At 45.2% G+C, this 27,179-nt stretch overlaps 1 protein-coding gene across 6 annotated transcripts in view; it reads left to right on the plus strand.

The window, feature by feature from the left end:
• The window catches only part of ATP13A2 (ATPase cation transporting 13A2), a 650,312-nt gene that overhangs the window by 485,135 nt on the left and 137,998 nt on the right, over positions 1–27,179 (plus strand). For all 6 annotated transcript variants that reach the window (XM_085608574.1, XM_085608571.1, XM_085608572.1 and 3 more), the window contains 4 exons: positions 6,038–6,084; positions 10,509–10,697; positions 13,598–13,804; positions 24,936–25,040. In XM_085608574.1, the coding sequence (XP_085464700.1) occupies positions 6,038–6,084; positions 10,509–10,697; positions 13,598–13,804; positions 24,936–25,040 (548 nt within the window). The remainder of the gene's footprint in view (positions 1–6,037; positions 6,085–10,508; positions 10,698–13,597; positions 13,805–24,935; positions 25,041–27,179) is intronic.

The following is a 27,179-nucleotide window of genomic DNA, read 5'->3' on the forward strand; positions in this document are numbered from 1 at the left end:
GTCAGGACCGGGTGCCTTACCACTCGGAATATTCTTCAGAACCGCCTCAACCTCCTTGGTACTGAACCGCAAAGGAGCATCTATGGATATAAAAGGGACAGAGGAGACCCTCTCCGAGCCCTGCTGGTATTGGGCTTCAAAGTGGGCAACCCAGTGGTGGGGGTCCACATTATTATTTGGGATTATCACCCTTTGCCCATTCCCCCACTTTATTAAATCCCAAAATTGTGTCATGTTCCTACCTTTGCATGCTCTCAGCAGGTCCTTCCAGCGTTCCTCGTCCCACTCTCTTTTAGCCTGCCTTAAGGTGGATTTATACAAAACCCGGGCCTGTTTGATTATAGGGTGATTCCTAGATTTAATTGCGGTCAAAAGGGCTTTATGAGTAGACCTACATAGCTCATTGTACCAAGAATTGGGTTCAGGTTTTTGATTGGCCCTCATAGGCTTTGAATTAATAAAATAGCTCTTCAACCTACTAGTGAGCTCCATATGAATCAATGGCAACTTAACGTTAAGAATCTCCTGTGAACTACACTCATTGAGTTCTCCTAGGGCCCTTGAAACCAGGGCCCTAATTTCTAACACCTTTATTTCGTCTAGTGCCACCTTAGCCCATTTGACCCTTCTTGAGTCATTACCCATTGTTAACGGGGCACAACAACTTACTGTATTCCCGACAGCCGTGGGACTAAAGCATCGAATATCCATAGTAAGAACCAAGGGGTTATGGTCGCTTTCAGGCCGAATTTGTACTTCCATGTCTAGCACAGGGTGCCAAATTTCCAATTTTACCAGGATATAATCGATCCTGCTTTTGGAGCGACCGTTGTCAAAGGTCGCTGCACCCAAGGCATCGGACTTGGTCCTACCATTGGCAGCTCTAAGGCCCCATTCCAGGCACACCCCTTTAACCTGGAGCGCTACCTCTGTCCATTTCTTTATGGGTTGTAAATCCAACTGTGGCACGCCCCAGAGAGCATCCTCCTCCTCACTAAATCTACCATCATCGCTATCCAGGGGCTCAAAACAAGTATTAAAATCCCCATGATAATCATGTTATTATTAAAAGGGCCCTCGACTAAAAAGGTCTCAAGTGCTGCGATACCTGTGAGCTCTTACCACCCGCTTGGCCCCTGGCATATATATTGAGCAAGAATAAATTAGGGCCACTCTGAGATCTAACTCTGATTGCCAAGATATCCGGGTTATCAAGGGCGATCTCATCTACTGTAAGCCCCTCAGTTGGCCTAACCCAAAATGTCAAACCCCCCACCGGTCTCCCCCTATGACTCCTAATTGCGGGTTTCGAGAAATTCAGGTAGCCTACATGGAAGATGTTCCCCACTGCCCATGTTTCTTGAAAGGCCCAGATGTCAACTCCATTAATAAATGATGGCCAATCTGCTAGGCCAGCTTTCGATTCAAGCCCAGCAATATTCCATGAAGCAATAGCCATGGGTTTCCTCAATACTGGATTTAACAGGCACCCAGGGGGGGTTGTTAATTCTACTAAAGGGCTGCCTGGAATCATTATAATCGGAGGGGAGACCCGACTTTGTTTGACGGGCTCAGGTAAATTAGCCTGGTGGGCTGCAGGGGGCCCTACATTAATTCCAATACCACCCTCCACAAAACCCCCTGAAGCACCCCACCCCTGTCAATCTATATATTCTAGAGTAGACAGGACCTCGAAACGGTTATTAAGCTGTACTGAGGGGTCTGGTCTGTGGTCAACACCCTTAGAAGTTCGAGCACCTCTATGTCTCGATACCACGTCCTGATAGTAAAAAAGACGTAGTGGTAGTATACTAATGGACAGCCAATCATTAGGGGCGATGGCAGCTATCTCAAGAATGTGGCTGACCAGCCTTGGCGACCTAAAACCTAAAACCACACAATCCCCAGCTAAAGTTTTATCAGAGTAACTGACCCATTCAATCCGTCTAACCATTTTGAAGTCCATATATAATCTATCCCCAATGCCAGTCTTTTTGTTCAGGTAGTGTAGGGCCTTATTTCTAAGAGACGACCAATGCTCTTGTGAGCCCGCTGGTAGAGGGGGAACATTTGCCAGGATAATGGTATAGGGAGTCGCTTCTGGGGGTAAATGGAAAAAGGGATGCATCAGATGACAACCTATATTGTTATTAGCAACCTGCCTACAGGGACTCTTAGGAGCTAAAGGTCTTTGATTGGGAGTTGCCTCTACATTAGTTTGTTCTATTGGCACAGTAGTCCTGGCGTTGCCCCCCTTTCCCTGCTACATCCACCAATATTTTGGTGTATGTCTTGGCACCATTCTGCTCCCTGTGAATATCACCTGCCGTAACCGAAGTAACCCCAGCTATAGCTTGCTTAGAGCACTGTACTAAGGTCTCTGAGGATACTCGATCTAAAGCCTCCTCCATCTTTGCTAGCCTTTGATCGACCGAATCCAGACGTTTATAAAACGGCTCTAGAATGATTGCTAAATGCTCCTCTAGTAAATTAGTGAATTCACTTTTGCTCAAGGAACAACTTGTATCAGGAGGGACACTAGAACAGTTATATTTGATTAAAGAGTTGGAGCTACCAAAAACAAAAACCTCATTCGGGGCTTTAGCAGGTACAGATTTATGTTTGGTAGTACTACGTCCCTTCCTTACTTTATTCTGTGGATCCTTAGCAATTCTACCCACCGCTTTCATCCCTCTGGTCTTAACCCTAACGGGACTGCACAGAGTGCTCTGAGTAGCAGAGGGGGAAGGATGCTCAGGGGACATGGAAACTAAGCTGTGAGTACAGGACCGGGGCTGGTCAATAGAGACAGTTGCTTTAGGTGGTGATCTGGGTGGTGATCTGGGGACATATAAGGGGGCAGAAGGTGTAACCCCCCCTCCTAACAACCTAGGATCTAAAGAAAGTCTCCGCTCAGTAGCCTCAATCTCGTGAACCAACAAGGATTCGGCTCTTGTTAAAAATGCATCCAATGTACCCACCACCTTATCCCCTGTTTTCCTTTTGGTCATTTTGATCAAATTACAGATTATGAGCTAACACGCTAGACTCCTGCTACAGATATCGTACCTTGCCCACCACAACGATAAAGCAAACAGAAAATGTACATAAGGTGGCCCAGCCCAGCCTCCTTCGGCCTCGGACTTCCTTGGACGGCCCGCCCTTTGCCCGGGCTTAGCCCGGCGCCGCCCGCACACTGTCCCGCGACGCGGGAGGAACGCTGAGATTTAAAGCACCTCCAGGCGCGTAGGCTGCGTCTCCTGATTCCACCCACTGACGCCGGGGAGCCTGGGGGGTGAAGTCCCTCCGCACTGCGGCCGCGGTGTTTCGGCGGTGCGGCGGTGGGAGGGAAGAGGGAAGAAGGGCCACAACAACACCCAGGACGGCCACAGGATTAGTCAGTAAGTGCAAGGTCCCAAAAGTTTGAGCAGGAGCTGGCTTTGACCCCGCTCCACCAGAGGAACGCTGAGATTTAAAGCGCCTCCAGGCGCGTAGGCTGCGTCTCCTGATTCCGCCCACTGACGCCGGGGAGCCTGGGGGTGAAGTCCCTCCGCACTGCGGCCGCGGTGTTTCGGCAGAGCGGCGGCGGGAGGGAAGAGGGAAGAAGGGCCACAACAACACCCAGGACGGCCACAGGATTAGTCAGTAAGTGCAAGGTCCCAAAAGTTTGAGCAGGAGCTGGCTTTGACCCCGCTCCACCAGAGGAACGCTGAGATTTAAAGCGCCTCCAGGCACGTAGGCTGCGTCTCCTGATTCCGCCCACTGACGCCGGGGAGCCTGGGGGGTGAAGTCCCTCCGCACTGCGGCCGCGGTGTTTCGGCGGTGCGGCGGCGGGAGGGAAGAGGGAAGAAGGGCCACAACAACACCCAGGACGGCCACAGGATTAGTCAGTAAGTGCAAGGTCCCAAAAGTTTGAGCAGGAGCTGGCTTTGACCCCCAGTTCAGAAGTTGTGAACATTCACCTGCCACAGTGCAGGTAAAGCTGCTGTCCCTTCTTTGACATAATTACAGTGTTAATCACCTTCCATCAAGACATGTAGTGTTGATCTAAAGTGTTGTGACTAAGCTGATGGCATGGATCTAGCTCAGACCATCAGCTTACTGTCTGTGACAGTGGTAGCTGGCAAAATTGGTGAGGCTGACTTCCCCCACCTTCCATAGTGGGATGGCACTTAATGATAACTCCACACCCTCCCAATTCCCTAAATGTGTGGATATTCTTACCCCTCACATAACATTTTAGGGGAAATCACGTTTTTAGCATCCACCGTAATACAGTCAAGGGAGAGGGCAAAGGGTGGGCAGGGTGAATGCCCTTATACACCAAATAATAAATCAGTAATACAAGGAACATTGAGCCATATAACCCAAATTAGATTTACCTGAGGTTTGAGTCTGTAGTATGTGTGTCTCCGGTACGACGGCTCCTTCTGGTCTAAGTCGATAGTATCTGTTTAGCCTGTGGTCTATTCATTGTCCAAACTAAAACAGAAAGGTGATGGGCAGAATGCCTTTTTCTCTCTACGTTTCTATTGCTTATGAGCAGCAACTCTATGCAGAGCACATTTGATCGTGCCCCTGTAGGAGCATTTCATTTCAAACTACCAAAGAGTTGATGATTTAATGCTTGCTACTTCTAATCCCTCAGGGCCTCCTACCAGTCCATAATTTTTCCACTCACAGTACCTCGCCAGACTGGGATCAGTCAGATGCAAATAAGACTTGTTCCTTCTCCACCTCTTCTGCCCAAAGCCATAGTTCTTAATATAGTAGAGTTATTGTACAGCCTTAGGCCTGAGCATGGAGGATAGCTTTGCTGTTTCAGGGCAGAGCGAGTATGATACGTGATAAGGGATAGGTCTGCTGTCTGTTGCCAGAGCCTTTTAGTTCTGTGTAACCTGTGGCCTAGCTGTGCTTTTCAGGTTTTAGCCTCTGGGGTCTGTGCTCCTGAGGTTCAACACTGCTCATTGATGCCTGCGCCTGGTTTTCATGCAACTTCAATAACTCTACTGTCCACATCGTGGCTCTGTAATGTCCTTGCTTCCTGTTCAGTAGCTATTTCTTGTGCACGTGTAAAATGTAAGATGAGAGAACGTTGTGCTGGCCGCAGTGGCAGCCTGAACAACCTGTGTATCCTGTTTGATAGTTCTGCCTCCTAAGTGTAATAGCTGTCAGATATGTAAGCCCGGGGAGATTTGTGTAGGGCTAGTTCGCGCATTTCATCTTTAAACTGGATGTGAGCACTGGAAACGATCATCCAAGTGGCTTCTGCTTGTAGAGTGTTTTCAGAGAACATCAAATGATATGCAAGTCGAGAAGCACTCTGGATTTAAGTGGACTAATCTTTCTCTCTTTTCTCCTTTCCTTGTCATCTCATATTTCTTCCTCTTCCGTTTGTTCTCACCGTCCTTTTTTTGACATTCCTTTTCCTAATTGCGCATTCGCCAATTTGTATTCCTGTTTCTCCTGATCTCCCTTACGTCGTTTTGCTACTTCCATTATTTTTTCCTTTGGCCTCTCATTTACCCACTCTTACTACTCCTGCTATTTTTCCATTGTCTTCTGCATGCTCCTTTACCCTCTTTCTTCTCCTTCTCTGTGTTACTCCCCTTTATTTTTCTCTTTTGGTTTTTCCACTTCAACATTTTACATTTTCTTTGTTTCTTTTGCCCCCTTGCACCATTATTCCCTTACTCCCCGCCCATTCTCTTCATCGTCTTTGTTCTTTCTTCACCTCTGCCTCTTTACATTTGTTTACCATCTTCACCTTTCCTTTCCATTTCTTCATCTTTCTCTTTTAACCTCTTTAATTTGTTCCTTCACCTCCTTTCCCACTGTTTCCCTTTCTCTATTTTATTAACTCGGTTTCTCTGATTGGACATGCTTACCCACTTCTATTCCCCTCTCTTTTCCCCTTATTTCCCTGTCCTTTTTATTGTCACCTTGTTTATTTCTATGTTTATCTCCTGGTTCCTCCCTTCCGTCCTCTTTCATTTTTGCTTTTCAACGTCTCTTTATTTTTACTCCTCCCTTACAGCTGTCATGGGCACCATCTACAGCATTGTCATCCTGATTATGAATGAGGTAAGCCAAGCTCACTATATCCTTTTCCCCCGCCAACATGTCTAATCTCATTGGACGGAATTTGTCACCTGTAAATCGGACATTTTTGGGGTTGTCAGAATGAAGATTGAGTGTAACAGAAAGGGTTTGGATATGGATGGATGACCACATTCACATTATTTTGCCAATAATTTTTTCTAACTTAAAACCTTATGTATTACACCATAATTTCCAGGAGTAAAACACACATGTTCATGGTAACAACAATTGTGAATCATTCCCATGACATTTAAGAGCTGTATGTGAGGGGGTAAGGGAGGAGGCGAGAGTGGGTGTAGGAGCGTTGAGAAGCCATAGAACTTAAAGGGGCATTATATAATGTGGAATGGAAGACTGGAGGAAATAGGTAATGTGAGAAGGAAGAGTGAAGGGACGAAACTTGATACGTTATGGTTCAAGAATGAGTAAGATGAGAGGGGAGCACAGGAATGGGAACTGGAATGTGAGAGGTGAGGGATTGAGCATGAGAGCTGCAGAAAATGTAATAATAAAGGATCTAAAGGGAGGAGCCAAGATGGCGGACGAACAGGACGTCTGAGCTCCCGGCTCCGCAGCCCGTCTGCTGTTTACACGACATCCTGATCGTTAATCCTGCCTACGGCGCGAGCAAACGCAGCCACGAATGCGCTGATACTTTCTGCATTCCTCCGATGTTCCCGCCGGCTTTTTTGGTCGAGGATTCATAGAGTTTGCCGACTTCGGACTTTGCCCACGCATTCTGGCCCGACCACCACCATCGGACACCGCTCATCACGTACGGTGGGACGACCGGGGGCTGGGCTGGCGCCTGGGATACTGAGACCGGACGTGGAGTGGGCGACCTGGCGGAGCCTTCTTCGCGACGGAGAGAATACCGGTACGATTGGGTCCGGGCTGGCGACTCTTCCTTTGTCCTCCTGCCGACGGTCAGGGCGGTGTCCGTTTGAGAGCGCCCACTACCCGCATTGCAATACAGCCGGGGGCTCTCCATCGGGTGAGCCCCGTATAGCGAGCAGTAACTCCTCTTGCCCTCACTACTGTTCCTCCGTCCTATGGAGTCGCCCTCACCCCCCCGAGGTGGGCTAACGGCACAAATGGTATCGGTGCCGGTCTACCTCGCCGGAAAGGCGGAAGCCGCCATGTCCCTGACGCAAGCTTCCCTGCCTACTGTCGAGCTGGAGGGTGTCCCGGTGGCGCCTTTCCATACTGTCGGCATGCTGAAGCAGGGAGCAGACCTGACCTATCGTGATATCCTTCTAGCCCTGGGGGACTTGCGGGCGACATGGTGCCAACGCACTCGAGAACTGGAGCGGAAGATCGATGCCGCTATGCCCTCCAGGGACCTACGGCGATTGTCTGACCCCCCAATGCCTCTCATTCCCCTCGAGGCGGATACAAAGTGGCGACAGGGGGATACTGTGGAACGTCCTCTCCCTGGTTACAGTGTCGAGGGTTCTTATAAAGACAAAGTTGCAGATACAAAGCTCCCTTCCACTTTACAAACTGTGACTCTGCCTCTGCAAGTGTTGCCATGTCAGCTTCAGCATCGCCGGAGTGTGTGCCGTACTGTGGGGAAAACTGTGTCTGTCACTATCGATGTGGTGATGGTCTACGATTGGGAACACTCGCTTCTTCTCCCTCTGCGTCATCTTTGCCGGGAGCGGCCATCTTGCTCCTTTGTTCTGCCTGAGGTACACTCCCAGCGGCGGCCATGCTTGGTGGGGTCTCCGCGTTCAGGACAGGGTTGATGTTGCCTCCCTTGAGGATCCTGCTTGACCGCCTGGCATGACCCGGACTAGAATATTTGTTTATGGATCGGTTGTGCCGCATGTGTGTAATTTGCAACTGTCTACTGCGGGGGTGGATCTGTGGGGCCACTTAGGATCGGGCCGGGGTTGGGCTATTCCCATTAATTTGCTGTATGTATGGGCGGGCGGGGACTAGGACGAGACTGCTGATTATCTGCTTTGCTCGCACATTTGGAATGGAGTCTCCCCACCTGCCGCTTTGCTCGCTACTTCAGTTGTACTGATGATATTCAGGGTGGGGGATGCTTAAGGGGCTGTGGTGACCGGGAGTATGTAATATTTCCTCCTCCTGCCTTCTCTGGGAGTCGGAGACTGGGGGTTAATACCCACTCTCCAGACTCTCCTTCCTACTTGGGGTTCATTTGGGGCGACAGGCATGCCTATTGGGGGGGGGTGGGCCATGGCCTTCCGCTGGTATGCAGGGTGGGGGGATGGGATGTGTTCTATGTCTTCTTCGTCTCTATGGCCCTCTTTCTCTTTCTTTCTCTCTTCCACTTTGGTTTCTTTTTCTTTTACGTTTCTTTGTTTCTTTGGGGTCGGGGTGCAGTGTTCGTAGGGAGTTTATTGTGTTCCATCATTCTGTGGTATAGTGTATGCTCTTAGCTCCTGGATGGTGGCTACTTGTTTCCTCACCAATGCCTTCCTATATAACGCCTCCTTCTGGGTGCTCCGTGATCGGTGATGTCTCTCCTGGTCAGTGATTAGCTTCGACTCTTTTCGAAGTACACTACATTGTACTCGACAAAACCATAAAATTGAACCTTTTCTTATCCTGACGGTATTGTTCTATGTTCTCCAATGTCATAGCGGCCGGCCCCGAGGGGTTGTAGGCAGACGCTGTGTATTGTGTACCTACCGAAATAAAGGTTTTTAAAAAAAAAAAAAAAAAAAATAAAGGATCTAAAGGATAGGTGGAGCAGAGGTAGGGAGTAAGGACGGGATTCACAACATATACTTCTTGGGATTACTCCGCTATTTGGATAAGATTTCCACAAAGAATTCCAGATGCGGTCCTGGTAATCTAGGAAATTTGTTCTCCCATTCATAACAGGCTTGATAATTAGCGCATTTGAGAGTTATGGTATAAATGAAAGTTTGAAAGTAACTGATATGTGATTAGAGTTGGCATAAGGACAGTGCTAACACAAGAATAGAGCGTTTGTGAAAGGGAAGGAGTGAGGAAACATATTTGGAAGAGGGTAATTAAAACTTGACTGCGGAGTGTATGAGGTAAGTGAGACGAAGGGAGAGATGAGAGACCACGATGACAAAGAATGGATAGGATAAAGGGAGTTATGGGAAGGGGAAGGATTTATTTTTATATAACAGCGTGGAAACAATAAATCTGAGATGAGAATAAAGCTGGATAGGAAATAGGCAGAAAGAGCATTTGCAGGGCATTGTGAGACTTGTGAGAGGAATTTAAATATTACTGTGGCTGGAGTACGTTAAAGGAAAGGATTTGGGGCGAAGGAGAGCAAGGGATAGAATGGGAGAAGGAGAAGTAGAACAATGTGAGGAATGAATGCATGAAGAAGTGATCATGGGAGGGGGCATGAACATGTCAAATGTGTGTACTGACATCTATGCCTTTCAGAGTCTGACGAGGATGATCCTTTTCCCACTCTTTTATTTCTCTGTGCACAAATTCCCACAGTGACGCCATTTTTTTATTCAGTTTCTCTTACCATCTACACGCTGATGGCATCTAAAGCTTTTTCTCATTTCCATTTCACATCTGGGTATGCATGTCCAACTCTACACTGCTAATTGCCACTGAATCTTCTGCCCAGTCTCTCATGCTGGACTTCTCCAGAACTGCGGTTTTGTATTTTTCTTCAACCACACATACATTCTTAGCCAACTCTATCCACTTCTTGCACATTTCTTTGACATGTGCGTCCACTGCCACACATTTTGGCCTTCTCCTAAACCCATCCGTGCGCTTGAAATCTTTCATCACCACTGCAGCGCGTTACCATGTTCCCAATGTATGAAAGATCTGCCTTTTGATTCCATTTCACAGACCCAGAGTACTGGTAACTTACTGTTACTTAGTAAACAAGATTATTGCAATGGTCTACTAGTCTTCCTCCAATGGATAGAGTTCTCAGTTTTGTGACCAGAACCTCACCCAGAGTACCAAAACACCCACCAACCTCAGCTTACCTTCTTCAAGCTATCTGGCTCTCTGCCAAGAACAAGGCCCTTGCTGAACTAATGATAGTGGTATTCGAGGCTGCACGGTATTTAAGTGGAGTAATTTTTTGACTCCCTTAACAATTACACTCCTTAAAACTGATCGGAATATTCGTCTCCTGTTATCGAAGGACACCTTCTACTTCTTTCACTCTTTCCAGCTATTCATATTGCTGCCGGTATATCAATTCTACATTTAGACATGTCCACATTTGCGGTTTCTAATCCTCTTTGCTGCTTCTCACTTTTTTGTTTATGCCACCCATCTTCATTCGTCCCATCTGTTCTTATGCACAGCGTTAGCGATTGAAATGCCATCCAGTTTAAATACATAAAACTACATTTTAACTGTGCAGGGATCGCATGATTTTCATCGAAAGATTGTCTTGTGTGTGCCAGGTTTCCGTATCAGAAATTGTTATACGCGCCCTAGATGTCATCACCATCATTGTGCCACCGGCTCTTCCTGCTGCCATGACCGTGGGAACCATCTATGCCCAGAACCGATTGAAACGCCACGGCGTCTTCTGCATCAGCCCACCACGCATTAATGTCTGCGGCAAGATCAAGCTGGCTTGCTTCGACAAGGTAAGTCATTGGATCCCATATGAATCAAGTGTCAGGAATCCGCTCCCTGCCAGCATTCAATAAGGGCAGTGCCACAAGTGATACTAACGTGCTATAACGGATGGCATTTTAATTTCTTGTTATGGGATACTCATGTTTCATCTTTATTCACATAATTACATAAGTTATATCATCTGATTCTTTCAAATTTAACGGTTATTTTATTGTGTGTCTTTTTAAGTTTTAGTTTAAAGAGTACATTTTCCTTTCTACACAGAGATTGAGAATCCCCAAGTTCCTATCTGGCTATTGGAGTTTTGTCTTTTTATTCTTTCTCTTACCTCCAGTCCCAAACAGTGTCGATCTCCACCGCACTTTCCCCAAACATTGACTTTGTCCAAGTCAGCTGGTGGAAAATTACAACCATGGTGTATTCTAAGTCTTTGTGATGGATCCCTTTATCTGAGCTTTCAACTTTACCTACCAGCAGCCTGTTTGCTGAAATCCGAAGCATACCAGAAGTGATAGCAGCTTCACTCTTCCTCTATCTTGGTATCTTAATTCATATTAAAGAACATTGAAGTTACCTACCTTGTGCAAGATCCTCTAATAGTTTCGAAACAAGTAACACGCATCATTGGTACCAAAACCTTTTTTTTCATTCGCCCTTTTAAAGGAAAGAAGGCAACCGTTCACAGGCATTCTGCCTCACACAGAGAAACAAGCATTGGCAAAAACCAATAGGTCTTACCTTTGGGACCCATTATGTTTGTCAAATGGATCTTAGCCATGCTGCGCAGCATGATGCTGTGCAGCATGGTTAAGAATTTGTTTTGTAGGTGCACGTGTAAACAAAATGACAGGCACTTTTTTTTTATTATCAGAGTTGGATTGGTAAATTAGAAAACAGGGGGGCACTGAAGAAAAAACAGGGGACAGAAACAACACAAGAGGACCAGCGAAGCACATAGCAAGATTAAGCAACATGAAGACTGGGGTGGGTGCATAGAAACACACAACAAGACAGGACAACATGGATGCAGTGGGAAGTAATACAGGGAATGGAAACAACAGTAGAGGGGCAGAGAAGCATAGAGCGAGACAAAGCAACATGGAGACTGGGAGTGAGGTTGGCAAAGAAACACAAGGTAAGACAGCAACACAGATAAGGGAGGAACATACAAGCACACGGCAAGACAGAGCAAAACTAAGGGGCAGAGAAGCACAAGACGAGACAGAGCAACAAGGAGACCAGGTGTTTAGGGGCAGAAAAGCACACGGCAAGCCAGCGTATCATGGAGATGAGGGTAGCACAGAAGCGCACAGTGAGACAGAGTAAAATCGAGTGCCAGAGAGGCACACAAAGAAATGGAAACAGGAGGCAGTGAAGCACATGAGGTAGACAGCTGGTAAACAAAAATACCCTCATAGAGTGCTTAACTAAAAATAAAAAAGTAGCCCAAACAATCAAGCAGCGTAAAGACACAGTAATGTATCCATGCTCCCGAGGAGAGACAAACTGATGATTGGGAAGTAAAGACCACATAGGCCATCAAGTAGGAGTTAAGCAAATGAGGATGACAAGTCGGCAAACCGTACTGTTTGCTTTGTGAAGATTGTTGCAATTAATTACTGTTCTGCAGATACTCAGCTGCATTCCTGTAAAGCACAAAAATGTTGACGAATAGCTGAAGTGGAAACATTTGGAACAAGGCTTGTAGAGCATATTCTGTATTCTTTAACCGTTGCCATCGATACTCACTCAGCTAAACTGTGCACTTTATATATTTAATTTTTACTTTTTTTCCCCATAATCCACAGTATTGCATTTCCCTTTTCACACCTGATAAAACAGAAATTATGTAAAATGTATTATATCTTTTGTATAAAACTGATTTAACAAATAAGTTGTTGGAACTATATACCACCACGCTTTATTGAATTTGGATGTAAATAATTGTTTCTGAGAAATAATTTTCTTTGGAAGCCAGAGGGTAAATACAATTGAGGTAACATGGCCGATCTCTCTGCTCCTAAATAAGATTCACTCATTATAACATTTTAGAGATATTCACCTATTGTGGTAATATAGTTTCCTTGTTCTTTTCTAAGGGTTCAAATAGTTCTTGGGAAAAGAAGTAGGTAGAAAAAAATGTTTGAAAAAATATTTTAAAATGTAGATATTTCCGAGGTCCAACTTGGTGATGGCGATTTATTATAAAGCTATTAATCTGGGGCTGTTCCCTCGCCTAAGAACTGTTGTTGCAGGTAAGTAGCTTTTCTATTGACGTTAATGTTGTATAGTAAATTATTGATCCAACTGCTGCTCTTTGCCCCAGCTTCTCATTTTGTGAAACTTTACATCATCTCTTTTACCCCTTCTAAAAACCATGCTTGTGCACACACAAATGTGCTCTGCCGTTTCTAATCTGTCTCAAAACCTATTATGTGGATAATGTTTTCTGGTTTCTCTCCCTACTTTTATGTCTGCCCCTGTTAACCTCTGCATACACATTTGATTTCTCCCATGCGCCACTTCATCTTTTTCACATCTCCATTTTCTCTTTCCTCTTTCCCTTCTTGTTTTTCGTTCTTCATTTACTATAGTTCCTCTTTTCCTCTCACAACCCTTACCTCTCACTCCACTTTATTCACCGCTCTCTATTGCTTTCCTTCTCCTCCTCCTTCTGTATCCTTACTTCATCTCCCCTCCCCCTTTCTCACTCCCCTTGATCCTGTTATGCTCTCTCCCTCCTTTTTCTATTCTCTCTCATGCTCATCATCTTTCTTTCTCTTTCTTCTGACCGCCTGTTGCTTCATTTTGCCAGTTCTCTCCCTTTAGCCCGCTTTCTTCATGCTTCTTGCTTATCTTGGTTCCTGGCTCAGTTGTTTTCCCTTTCCCTATCTCCACGTACCAATAGACAGGAACACTGACCGAAGAAGGCCTGGATGTTTGGGGTGTTGTGCCCCTAGATCAGGACTGCTTCCTGCCAATCCAGCATGAATTACGTCATCTTCCAGACGGACCCTTACTCTATGCCCTTGCGGCCTGCCATTCTGTGACTCTACTGAAAGATCAGGCCATCGGAGACCCTATGGATCTGAAGATGGTCGAATCGACAGGATGGGTATGCATCACTGATTGATGATTGTGTGTAAGCAAGCAATATGTATGTCAGTACATCAGCACCCATTGCTGCCGGCCAAACCCTTACTTCAACATTACCTTGACTTTGACAAAAGTAATTTACTATTCCAACTGTGATCCTAGCCAATTTGGGTGCAATAGCCATATCAAATTATATGTTGAAAAGTAAAGGCCACAGTAATGGTGTAAGAAATAAATTTGGCAAAATATAGATGCAGGATATTTCAAGTGTGTTTATATATTAGTGGGTAGGTCTGTGAGCAGGTGCAGATAGCTGACTGTTCCTTTGTGGCATCTGAGTGAGAGGAAGGTGTGGTAGATAGATAGGTTGCTGGATCAGCAAGTTTGACTATTCTGTGTGTGTTCGGATTGATGAATTGGTAATGCTACTGTTGGGGTATTAGAGTAATATGTTGATATAGGGTTACGTGGGAGAGTGAGAGGCTAGGTTGGGGAGTAGTGCTAGGAGACATGTAGGGAACTACAGTGGCGCCTGCAGGGGCATTTATGATTAATTACATTTAAAGACTAACAAAGTTGTGCCTACTCTATCAAATAAGGTCCCATTGTATAAATAAATGCTGTAAGGAAAAGAACACCCAATAATGAGCATACAAAAAATAAATGTGTTATTTTTAATCAGAAGAAAAGGATGCTACATATGTGAATGGAGTTATGGCGCAGTGGACAGGGTGAGTCAAAATTGTAATAATGGTGACAACAAATACGGCATTCAAGGGAGAAATGCAGTAGCTGTAAACTCAGAAGGGTAGGCCAATGTTATTCTTCTAGTTGTCGCCTAACAGTTCCTTTAAAAGCGTCAAAATTTAGCCCAAAGTAAGTGATTTGTTGATGTCTCAACCTCAACAACTACTTAATTCAGGAGCATCATCAGGGCAAGGTTATATACAATAGGATTTTAGCATGCCTGAAGGTTAAAAAAGAAATAGGAAAAAATAAAAATCAATCTTGATATGAGACCATATAAGAATATATAATGTATTACGTGGCCCTACAGGCAATCACAGACACCTATCTTATATAATTTATTAGAAGAAAGCTTGTAAGAGAAATAAATCTGGAAAATGACAAAACAAAATCATTTTGTATAATGAAACAGAGGCAAAAGCCCAAAATAAAAGGGTAAGCTGAACGGTTACTTAAAAAAATGGACGAAAAGGCAGAATGAAATGGTGATAAAAATGGAAAAACTCTTGAGGGCTTTCTGTAAGAAACATGAAACAGGGAGAAGAAAATGATGCGTCAAAAAATGGACCAACCATATGACCGAAAGTAAGGCGAAATAAACCCGAAACATGTGTCTAGGCGCCAGTGAACTGCAATTTTTCCCAGGAGGAAGCAAAGTGGGTGATTCTTATCTGAAATGGAGAATGGAGTTTCACCATTTATAAAGGGGAGAGGGAAAAAAGATCTTATGGATGGATCACTCAGTTTCCCGAGACGTAATGCTAATACTACAGAGACATCCTACCAGTAGGCAAAAGAACCACCAGTACCTATATTAGCCAGACAAAATAATTCTAATTTTTCAAAGGAACTACCACCCACACTGGTGTGTGGCATGCTTCCTCATTGAGTCCTGCGAATATTCCGGAGCTTCCGAACCTAATTAGTAAAGAAGTCGGGTGCACGCCATGGAGTAAGTGTGGCAAAGGAGAAACCTGCCCGCAGATTTCCATGGGATGTGCTAACCCCCTTTAAACAAACACCCTGGTAGTAAATTTACACCTCCGTAAGCACTTGATACTGGACTTATGATGGTGAAGTAACATATGATTGGAGTGAATAAGCAGCAAACCCATAGACGGATTACTAATTAAAATGTATGACATCATAACGGGATGCATTAGGTCCTGATGAAAGCTGAGTTATGTTTTGGGCACACATTACGCAGCAGAAACATGTTGGCACAAGAATGTATGAGTCAATAAGCTAAATCCCAATGGCATCCTGACGTTTTTTAATCTAGCCAATGGTGGCCCATTAATAAAATTCGTTTTTGGACTTACCTGCAGGCTATTTTAACTTTGTACTATTCCCAGACCCCTACCATAGTCTTTAGGGTTACCATCAAAGCGCTCCCTCAAAGTGGGATTGAGTCCGTCCGGCAACAATAGTGGTACAACATTTCCCTAGTACAGAAACTACTATGTGTCCCACAAGCACTTCCCAGGTCATTGGGTCCAGACCTTGAGCACCCAAATCCCAAAGGCTCCCCAACACCTCATATTCTGTCTTGCAATTCTCTCCAAGGGTGCCATATTTTGTAAAACTTTAGGTGAGGTGAGTTTCTTAGTGTATCCACGTCCTCTCGAACAAACTTTATTGTCCGGATGTTCAAGTCAGATATGACTGTCCTTGTGTTATACCTGGTGAGATCCTCGTCTCATTCTGTTCCCCAGTCCCCTCTTAGTCCCCTCTCAGTTTCTTGCATTTTATTGATCTCCAGCCCCCCTGGACATTACCACAACTCCTCAGGTGTAATGAAAAATCATGATCTTCCTTCCAAGTTCACTTTAAATTTGGCTGAGAATATCATCAGGTATTGAGATAAGCACTAAACATGGACTTATTTCCCATACTGTTTTTCACCCTACTGTAGGTGGGGTAAAGCAAGCTCCATTGGGAGCTATAAAGATACCTAATTTGAGCCGCAGAGTGGGACGCGCTCTACAGGGACTCCAGGTCTCAGACTGTCAACCTGCTGGATTCGGGGTCAGTCTCCATCATGCCATCGGGCGCCATAAAGATCCCTCATTTGGGCTGCTGCACGGGACACGCCTGGGCCAAGGGTGTTCCCATCTTATGCCTGTCTTCATCTGGAGGAGGCTGGACGAGGCTAGGCCACCCCCCTTTGGCTCGCGGCTAAACGTGTCAGCAAGGGACGTGTGCCTTCCAGTGGGGGGTACAGTTGGATTAAAGTGGGGTAGGGTCTGTTCAAAGTTGAAATGGTTTAAAGAAAGCTAAGGGAGGATAGGGCAGCCTCTCCAGAGAAGACCCGTGGCACCACTCTCAACTCCTGCCTGGTACATGCTATAAGGGTAATTGAGAAATAAATAATCCTAGTGGAACAACTCCTATTGCTGGAGATGGGTGAGCCACCCGTAAGACTTCTGGGTGACCTGCTTGAAGATGTTCCACGATCGAGGAGGCTGCCAAAGACTTGCAGGTCTCTCATTCACCTTCTAGTGCAATGCCTACCTCTGAACTTTTAACTACCAATGTGGAAGGACCCACTACAAAGTAAAAAAAAAAGAAAGCCAAGCATACAGGTCAACACAGGGCCCCTAGAACCACCAGAGCTGCAAAGGTGCAGAGTGCTACCGCTAACACGCCAGTTCTATCTCCATCGCTCAATTTAGCCAAAGTTCTCACCCCTGGAACCACTGACCAACCAAATGGTTTACAGGGCAAAGGGCCAACTTGTCGAAGCTGTAAAGAAGGGTGTCCGTGATAAATTCCATGCTACCTGCATAATTAAAATTGATAATCTCTAGTACCGAACAGAGTTGGGTAGACTCCATCTTGCTAGCCTTCGCTGAGGCCTCTAGCAATAATGACTCAGTCATTTTGCCATATTTTTGCACACGGCTGCCCTAAATCCATCAGCCCTTTAGAACTAACAATCTAACCACAGCAGTGGGTTGAAGATTTCTCTGCAATTTATGCCCAACCTCGTATAGAGCTGGATGTTGAAGTAATTGAAAAGTTATCCCCAGAAAAGGTTAGAGCAAACACACCACTCTGTTTTACTCTCCAAGAAACTCTAAACCCTTCAAGCGATCAAGGCCATGCCTCCTTTGAAGGCTTCAGGTCTAGATAGAAAACCTGGCGATTTGTTTCATTCTGAACCTCTTGTCTGGGGCCCCTATATAAATACAACTTTGAATGAGATATTGGCAGACAGATGTATCCCAGAATTCTTGAAAAACGCTGAGATCATCACAAATTACAAAAAGGGTGACAGGTGAATTCCAAATAATTGTTGGTCCATCAGCTTTTAGGTCACCTGCAGAAGTTATTCTGTCACCAGATTTTGGGTAGACTCCAGGACTGGGTGGGTGAAGATTCAATCCTGTCACCACTACAGACAGGGTTCCGCTCTAAGGTGAACACAATAGATCAAATCTTTCATCTTGATCTTATTGTGGCTAAATATCTTAAGTTGTCCATGGATCATTTATATTTGGCTCTTGTGGACCCCAGGGGTGCCTTTAATTTGGTCCGAGGCAGCACATATGGTGCACCCTAACTGCCATGGGCATAGATCATACCTTATTGGAACAATCCTCATACTGCGTAATAACACCACTACACAAGTCAGGTGGGGGTTGGGTGGTAATCTAACTGATCACATTCTGGTCTTGTGCGGGGTTAGACAAGGGCGTGTACTCGCGCCGGCACTCTTCTCTTTGTACAAAAACGATGTGTTTAAATTCCTAGACGGGTGCACCCATGAGTTTCTGAAGTTTTCTGGTTATTCTATCCCTGCTCTGCTTTTTGCAGATGACTACTGGGAGGCCTACCTGTTTGCGGAATCAGCCGATATTTATCTGCTGTATGGCTCTTTAGGAAAAAGGTGGTATTGTCGTTATAAGTACCTGGTCCAATATTGTAGGCTCCCTGCTCAAGTTAAACACCCCACCTCAATACTAGGACATTGTGGGGTGGCATGTTTAGAAAACTGAGTCACTGATTTTATTTAAACATTAATTCTACAATATTTTGATTCTTACCGTTTCTCTTAATTTTTTTATTATTGGAAATCATGTCCTATTGTTCTGTAATATCATTTTTACTCTGTTGTGAACAGAAATCTGAGCAATGTAATGCTTTTTTACGCCTTGTTGCCTTTATCTCCCCTGACTACAACAAGTATAACTTTTTAAAATATATTGTGCACTTCATAAGTTTTAAATGTTAGCCATTACATGAAGGAACCCTGATTTGACTTGCTCTCCCCTCATTTGAAGGCAATGTACGAAGACAGTAGAAACATAGGCGCTTTCCCACCGGACCAGCGCCTTGCTTCATTGGTAGTCATACACAAAGAAGGCAAACCTAGAGATCTCTGCTCTTCATATAGGCTCATCTCCCTTATCAACGCGGAGCCCAAAATCCTCGCCAAGTTGCTGGCAACTAGATTAATTAAGGTCATCAATGGTTTGGTACAAGCTGACCAGTCGGGTTTTATGCCCCAGCGTAATACGGCCCTTAATTTGCGGCGCATGCATGGTGTGATGGGTAGAATTGACACGATACAGGAAGATGGCGTTGTACTTTCTTTGGACGCCTCAATGGCATTTGACACAGTAGAATGGTCATATCTCATTGCGGTGCTTGAAAAGCTGGGTTTCGGGCCCCTCTTCATTTCTTGGGTAAGACTTCTATATGCGACACCACAGGCGCAGGTAGTAGTGAATATCAAGTGATCGGCGGCCTTTGCACTCAGCCTGGGCACTCGCCAAGGGTGTCCCTTGTCACCATTATTATTTGCATTATCTCTTGAATCCCTGGCGGCCTGGATCCGACAGGACCCCGTTGTTCAAGGCTTGCGGTGGTCAGCAGATTGGGAAGATCGCATCTCATTATATGCAGATGACATACTCCTTTTTTTTGGCTTCCCCCCGTGGGTCACTAAGGAGCATCCTTGACATCTTGGCGGCCTTTGGGCGTTACTCCGGGTTTCCGATCAACTGGGACAAATCTGTACTTTACGTGCTCAAGGACCTCCCTCCCCGGTTATTCGATGATTGCACCATTCAGATTGCGCAGGATGGATTTCGCTATCCTTGAATATTTGTTACCCCTGACCCTAAGTTGCATTTTGAGAGAAATTTGCGCCCTCCCTTGCAGCTGCAGCAAGATATCGTCACCTGGAAGACACTCCATCTTTCGCTCCTGGGATGGGCGGCATTATTCAAAATGATGGCCCTGCGCCGCTTCCTGTATACACTGCCAGCTAGTTATTTTAGGGAAATAGAAAGCCTCCAAAGGGAACTGATCTGGAATGGTAGGCCCCGTATCGCGCACAAGAAGCTGGTCTTCAACTGGTCCGATGGAGGCATTAGCCTCCCGGACATAAAGAAATATTATTGGGCCACTCAACTGGCGGCCATTAACCAAGCCACCTATTGTGGCCCTCATGATCCGGGTTACGCCATGGATAGATGCTGCTGCCAGGCGAACCTTTAGCGTTGCACTTTATTCCCCCCGGGAAAAACTCTCGCTCACTGGCCCTACCAAACATGCCGTCAGGATATGGCACGATGTTCAAAAAAGCATGGGCTGGAACGGTAGACTAACTCTCGCTACGCCTTTGTGGGACTCGGCACAGCTTGGCCGGCTGAGGACTTCCAAGGGGTTTGATAAATGGAATCTAATTGATATTTCGCAAATACGTGATCTCTGGTCCAAGGGGGAGGTGGTTCCGTTCTCCAAATTACAACAACGCTTTGAAATGGCGGACACAGAGTTTTTCCGCTATCTGCAGATCCGTCATGCCTTGTACTCGGCTATACCGAAGGGCTCCTCGCCCCCTGACTCCTCCCCGTTGGAGGATAGACTCCTAGATGGCTACTTGCCGGAAAAGGCAGTCTCCCTTACTTATAAGAAGCTTCTCCATCATACCCCTGAGCCTCTCTAAACACTTAGAGGGAAATGGATAGCGGACGGCCTAGACATGGACGAAGACGAATGGTGGGAGGCGGCGGCATCGCCCCGGGAGGTGGGTATATCCGCTCGATTACGGCTAGTCCAACTGAAGATCCTCCATAGGGCCTACGTCACTGGACCACAAATGATACACATGGGATGGGGGTGAGTGCCGTAGGGCGTGTGGACAGGTGGGCACATTCATGCACATCCTCTGGGACTGTGACCGTATCCAGTGGTTTTGGCAAGCGATACACCGAACCTTTAGGTCTGTCCTACACAAACATATACACCCGGAGGCGAAACGTTGCATCCTTAACATTTGGGAGCCCACTGACCTCACCACTTCCGAGAGGACCTCGGTAGCTCTGGGTCTTTCGGCGGCCAAGAGGGATATAGCGCAGCACTGGGGCTACGATACTCCTCCCACACTGCTTCAGTGGAAACAAAACATGGACTGGTGCATGTTTCGGGAAAAGACTGTATATGTTGCAAGGGGTTGTCCAAAAAAGTGGTCCACAATTTGGGAGGCATGGAACTCATACAGAGGTGATCATTACGATGCCCCATTGGTACCAACTGATGATGAAGACGTATCCTCTTGAGTCCAAAATAGTGATTTATCATGTGTGCTTCTCTTGATGATTCGTGATCGTTGTATTGTTGATATATGTTTTATTGCTCAATGACATATAAAAGCTGCTGTCTCTTAGTTTTTCAATTAACAGAGGTTAAAAAAAAACTGATTTTATAATTAGCTTTGACCTCTCAGATTGCTTAACGGACCGGATTTTAGTTCATTCTTAGGTCTGTCTTTTAGGTTTTTGTTGTCCTATTTGTTGTCTCAGCACGAAGGTTCCTCGATGTTAATGGCTGTGTCATGATCTTAAACCAAACTTCATTTTAATGGTACTGTTTGATTCTTAATCTTGGGTGCCTGCTATGCTCTTCATGCGTTAAAATATTTGTATTGTGTAGTTTTATGGTTCATGGACCGAAATAAAATATTGAATTTGAATTGAAAGTTCTACCTCCTCGGTTCTTTTTGTGCCTTATCAAAGGGTCTTCTTTTTAGCTGCAATTCCTGGTAAAATCCAGGACACCATAATACATCGATTTTTATATCGGAGGTGGGCATTTGCCATGCAGCCATGAGTAGTGCATCTGTCTCTGTAGTACAGATTTCTTGCAATAAGGAGATTGGCTATCACATCTGGTTTGGGAAGTGCACCAGCTACTCGGTTCGTCTCTCTACTGCAAAATATTAAGAGATCCTCAGGCCTAATTAGGGTAGTAACCAACTTTTCTAGGAACATTTCCAGATCTGCACTTTTGCACTTTTATGGGAGACCCGCTAGGCGCACAATATTGCGCCGTTAGGGACCCTCGACGTCCTTGGATCCAATGTGCTGGCAATGTGTGACTTCTTATAGGGATTGGACTTTTTTCTGGAGAGTCTTGATTGAGCTTGTGTGCTTTCCTAGTGTGTTTTCAGCCCCTGACACCCTTGCCGACATTTTCTTAAAATCAGCTTGTAACAAAGTTTTATCTGTGACAACTATGTGTATTTTACCTTTCAGTGCAGATCCGGTACCTTTAACCGCTTGTAGAAAGTCTCTGAGGGAAGGGCCCCGTTCTCCTTCTCCCCCAGCACTAGACTGTGACCCTCCAGTGGGCTTCGGAAAGTCACTCCTAAAGACATACTTCTCTTGTTTTGCAGGCCTATGCATTTATCAGATTTTTGTCATCGACCTGATTTACTAGGCGTCGATCATCCACACATTGGCCATATGCATGCAAATGTTGTGGTCCCCTGGTGTGTGACTCCATGAGAACGATGGCCTTTTGCCAGGGCCCCCAATACAATCCTGTCTTGCGCTCTGTTGTCCACTCGCCTCCCTCAGAGCCGTAGAGGGCACACTTCATGAGGGTGCCTGCTACCCTCTGCTATCCAAAGACGTACAATCTCTGCATCCCACGCCTTGGCTCACCCTTTTCACCAGACGAATGTCACCCCTCTGGACGATCCCTCAAGATGTCTCCTCTCCGAGTTTTTCTGCCTTCTAGGTTCTGGTATAGGTCATAGGATTTGGTGCCCTATACCGGTAGTGCCAGGGTCAGCCGACTTTGAGCTCTTTGAGTGTTTTTCCCTCGCCTCTGCATTGTGCAGCATAGACTCAGGGCCTATGTTCTTTTCTGGTGCGGCCTGAGGATCTTGGACTGGAGCTCTCACCTTACACCACAGCTGATACTCAGTCGGTTGACAATCAATCCCCCCCCACTGAGGGCTTGCTGCTCACGAGATTATGAAGGCTCAGCTCCCTTAACAGAGGATCTGATGCACTAATGCCACTGAAGTCGTCACTCAGCCTTTTTGCAATCATCAGAGCCTCACATGGCTGCTTCTCCCTGCTGGTGCTGGTGTTGGGTGTGGGGGGGAGTGAGGGGGGAGGGATGCTACTCTGGAGCACCTCAGCTCTGAAGGCATGATCAACCACAATCCTTGGGCTGCCGTTGCGTCTGGAATCCTTTATATCCGGGTAGCTACCAGATCAGTTTAGATAGGATTTTGTTAAGTGAGGACCGTCCTCGGTGAGAGTGCTTTTATAAGCTGCCATGATGGCTCGACGTTCAGACCACACCCCGAGAAAAAATATTTAGAAAAATTAAAATCATGTAAAAAGTTTTAAAAGCTTCTATTTGGAAAAACTGTTAGGAAAAAAGACACCAATGTACCATGGAGGAAAGAGAAAAAAATATATACAACTGTTTCAAGTACAAGGACATACAAGTGTCTTATGGTAGGGCCTTAAGAAAAGACCATTCAAATTATTAATTAAGTCTTAAGCTCACAGAGTTGAGACGGTCGGTCCATCTGTCTTCTTTCCAGAGCAGTTCTGTGTTCCAGCAGTCTTCTTGAGGTTGGGGTGATATTGCCAAAAAAATATCCTCGGTATCATGCTGAAAAGACAGGAAATATACCAGCAGATGAGAGTAGGGCGTAGAACTAAAAACCGTAGCCTTGTTTCAAGTCCTCGATTGAGCTGTGGGTTGCCTTCCCAATATATATTGTGGAACTAGATATCCAGATTGTATAAATGACCTAAGATGAATAACTTGTTCAGCTCTGTAGCTGAATCTGAAAGCTATCATTTAATAAATGCTTTAATATGTTTATTATGTTTATGCGGACATGTTTTTCTAACTTTAAGGGATGCTACATTGTTATAGTCTCTGATCTCATCCCTATAATAAGTTTTTATTGGGGTGGAAATATTAACAGTTCACCTACTTTGGATTTGTCTACTGATTCTTTTATTGGGACTTTCAACTGGTTGAATTACTGCAGTCTCCACTTCTGAATGAATGAGAGTCACTGCACTTTTCCTTTGCATTCCATACTTCTTGTCAAGAGTATTGCACATTCACATGCACTGTTCTGTAACTTTATTCACACGTGTAGCACTTTTTCTTCTGATATGTGACATGTTTCTTTTTGATATGCATGGTATTGTCTGTTCTTTTCCATATTGCATTCAGCTATACTATGAAACCTTATTTTGTACTGTACGATAACTTTCTTAACCTTTTAAATCTAATTAACCATAAATAACCCTGAAGGAAGAACTGTTTCCCTTGTTCTGTACACTGCTACCCGGTTTCCTAGGGATGGGATTCACTGTATCAATCCATGTTTGCTACTTCGCCTAAATCAGTGAGAAGTGCTGATGGCTTCCCAGTGAATGTCTGGGCCGTGTGTTGATGAATGGGTAACTAAGTGCCTGGATTAATGAGTGTGTGATGGTGATTTCGTCTTTTTTGGGCCGAATCAGTGAGGTGGCTGTTGGATGGAGAAGTGCGCCATGCCTTGACAAGAGGGTTATTGTGGTTTGAAGGAATGGGTAGCTGTGTTGTCGAAATTCTAAGCAGATTGTGGAGGAATTTACAGTGGTGAGTAGATAAATGGATGTTTAGCTATTGTGTAGGTGTACTTAAGTGGACAGTGAACTGGGTAAGTGAGTGTATTTGCTTTGTGTTATGTTGTCAGCGAGGAAGTGGACCCCTAGTTGTATACTGGTGGCTAGATGTTGGACGGCTAGAAGACTAGGTTGTGAGATTATATTTATTGTGTTATGGGGGAGCATGTTGACTGGGTGAGAATTTGTCTGTTTTGTGTAGATCAGTGGGTTTTGGGTGACTTTGTATTTGAGTGGGTGGTGGGCTATGTAGACTTTGAAGTAAGTGAATGGTTGATTGTTAGGAGAATAGTTTAAGTGCTTGTGGCCAGGAAAGTTGGTGCCCCAGAGTCATGCAGGACATGAAGACTTGTGACTTAAAGTCTGTCTCTCCGTGTGTGTTTTTCAGTAGAGCTAGCATTTGAGTGCAGATGTGTTCTGTCATCTAGGTCTTTCTTATCCCTTCACTTTGTGATTTAGATCCTAGTTGATGGCGAAACAGACTGTCAGGCCACGGAGATGTTCGGGACCAGGGTCCTAGCTGTAATGAAGCCTCCTCCACTGGAAGAGCAGCCTCCTGGGATGGTGAGTATGTATTACATACATTCAGTGTCCAAGTAAATCACATCCCTTTGTTTCTTAATGTTAAGCGTCAAGATTGCATCTCATCCTACATTCAGAGATAGTAACAAGCATGCATTATGAAGACTGGATTGAATGTTCTAAATTAAACATTTAGTGGTCCAGCATGTGTTTTTGTTCTTTTTCTTGTAGCAGCGAGACTAAAAGAGTGTTACTGGAATTATTTAATCTTGAACCCCTGCCTTGCAATACTAAAGGTTGCTTTTCTTATTCCACAAATAGTTGGTAGTATATTGGAAATTTATGTCATCCTTTTTTACACAATCATATTTTGAGATGGTGTCATCTTAACCTCATTGTTTGCCGTGCATACTCCTGCAGTCTAGTTTTGGACCTGCACGTTTGCAATATATTTTGAGTCACACAAATTGTTGCAACTTTTCCCATAGTCCATAATCCGCCCAAACAAAGACTCCACCTCAGGTTGTTTTCTTCTGCCGTTGAGTTCATACATTCAAGTGCCAGCTTGACTGATGCGTTTTTGCAAAATTCTTTAGGACCAGCCTTTCGATCTTCAGACTCAGTGACTTTGAAAAGAATTCGTGCCCAGCCAGTGCTTGCTTGAAGTACTCTTCGCTGACACCCAAGTGCCTTTTGAATACACCATACCCAACAAAGTCTCAATGCATTTTAAACAGTTGCCCTCATCAACAACTGCCATTGACAGAACTTTTACGCACTACAGGGCGTATTCTGGGGAATGACTCGGGTGGGAGGGTGTCATGGAGCAGTTTCCTTTCCTGTTTTCTCGCAAGTGCAACAAGAAATACCTGTCATCAGAACAATTCAAGTGTGTAAACTCTGCCTGTCGCGGAAACACAACAGGCTTCCTTAGATGCCTGCCAGACATTGAGGTGTAAGACAACCCTCTGGCACAGAAGAGACATGCATTAGTTGCATCACAGAATGCAACACCGCCCACCATTGCCCAAGATCTCCAACGACTTAGAGGTTCTCTTCTAGAGGCAAAAAATATACATCCACTTTTCTATTTGGAAGATGGGAAGATCCTTGCTAAGTCTCTCTTTTCTGAGTCCACACACACACAAACAAACCCTTCTGTATCTTGAAGAAACATAGATTGTCATTTGAGGATGAGCTACCCTAAGAGCCACTGACACTTTCAGCCCCAAAAGGGTTAGTAACAGTACCTCAAGCCTCAACCACTTCCCCTGCCCGTAGGTGTTCCCCTTCACCCATGCCCTCACACACCTCCACAGCTTCACTCTCCACAATCCTCACCTGAATCTGCTCATATACTCAGACCCCAGTTGCCCCTACCCATAGAACCCTTACTGCGAGCCCTTCACTCCTGTGGAAGGGAACGATCCCTGTGAGGACTATCATGTTGATCCTGCCCCAACAACCCAGACATGGACTGTTACCACACAAAAGCTTCCCCATTTGATTTCACCGCCCCTTATGTGACAATACAGAGCACTTCCCACCATCACAATGTGAAGATAAATGTTGTGAATGAAAAGGATAATTTCCTCGTATTGACCTTGTCCAAAATGGAAAGATTGATACAGCACTTCCCCATGCTCAGAAGCATGATAAAATCTGCTACCAAAATTTTCTATTTGTTGGTAAAGGCAAAAGTAGTCACCCCAATGATGGAGAAAAAAAAGAAAAACAGCTCCAGACGACTCAGTGTACGTTCAGGTGTGAAGTTCCACCTAAATCACTCACGGTGCACATGGTGCGCAAATGTTCCTTAGGGCTGGCAACAGGTGATGCTCCTCTACCCGACAAAGAAAGCAAGCAGATTGATGTTGCTGGCAAGCATTTAGCAGTGAGTGTCGCCATACATTTACTCCATAGGCCTGCTGTCCTGTTATGATAGACACTACTGGAGGAAATTGAAGAACTAATCAAGCACATGGGAAAAGGGGAGAAGAGCTGGTAGCAGAAGACAAAGTGCTATCTAATGCCAACATTAGATGCGACTTAGATGCTGCATACACTGCCTCCAGAGATAGAAGTACTAGCCTCCTCTTAAGGCATCATGCTTTTCTCCAAATCCTTGGTTTCAGGCCCAAGATGCAACAGCAACTTCTCAGTGTGTCTTTTGATGGGGAG

This window comes from Triturus cristatus, chromosome 1_2, assembly GCF_964204655.1.
Source record: "Triturus cristatus chromosome 1_2, aTriCri1.1, whole genome shotgun sequence".
Classification (NCBI taxonomy): Eukaryota; Metazoa; Chordata; class Amphibia; order Caudata; family Salamandridae; genus Triturus; species Triturus cristatus.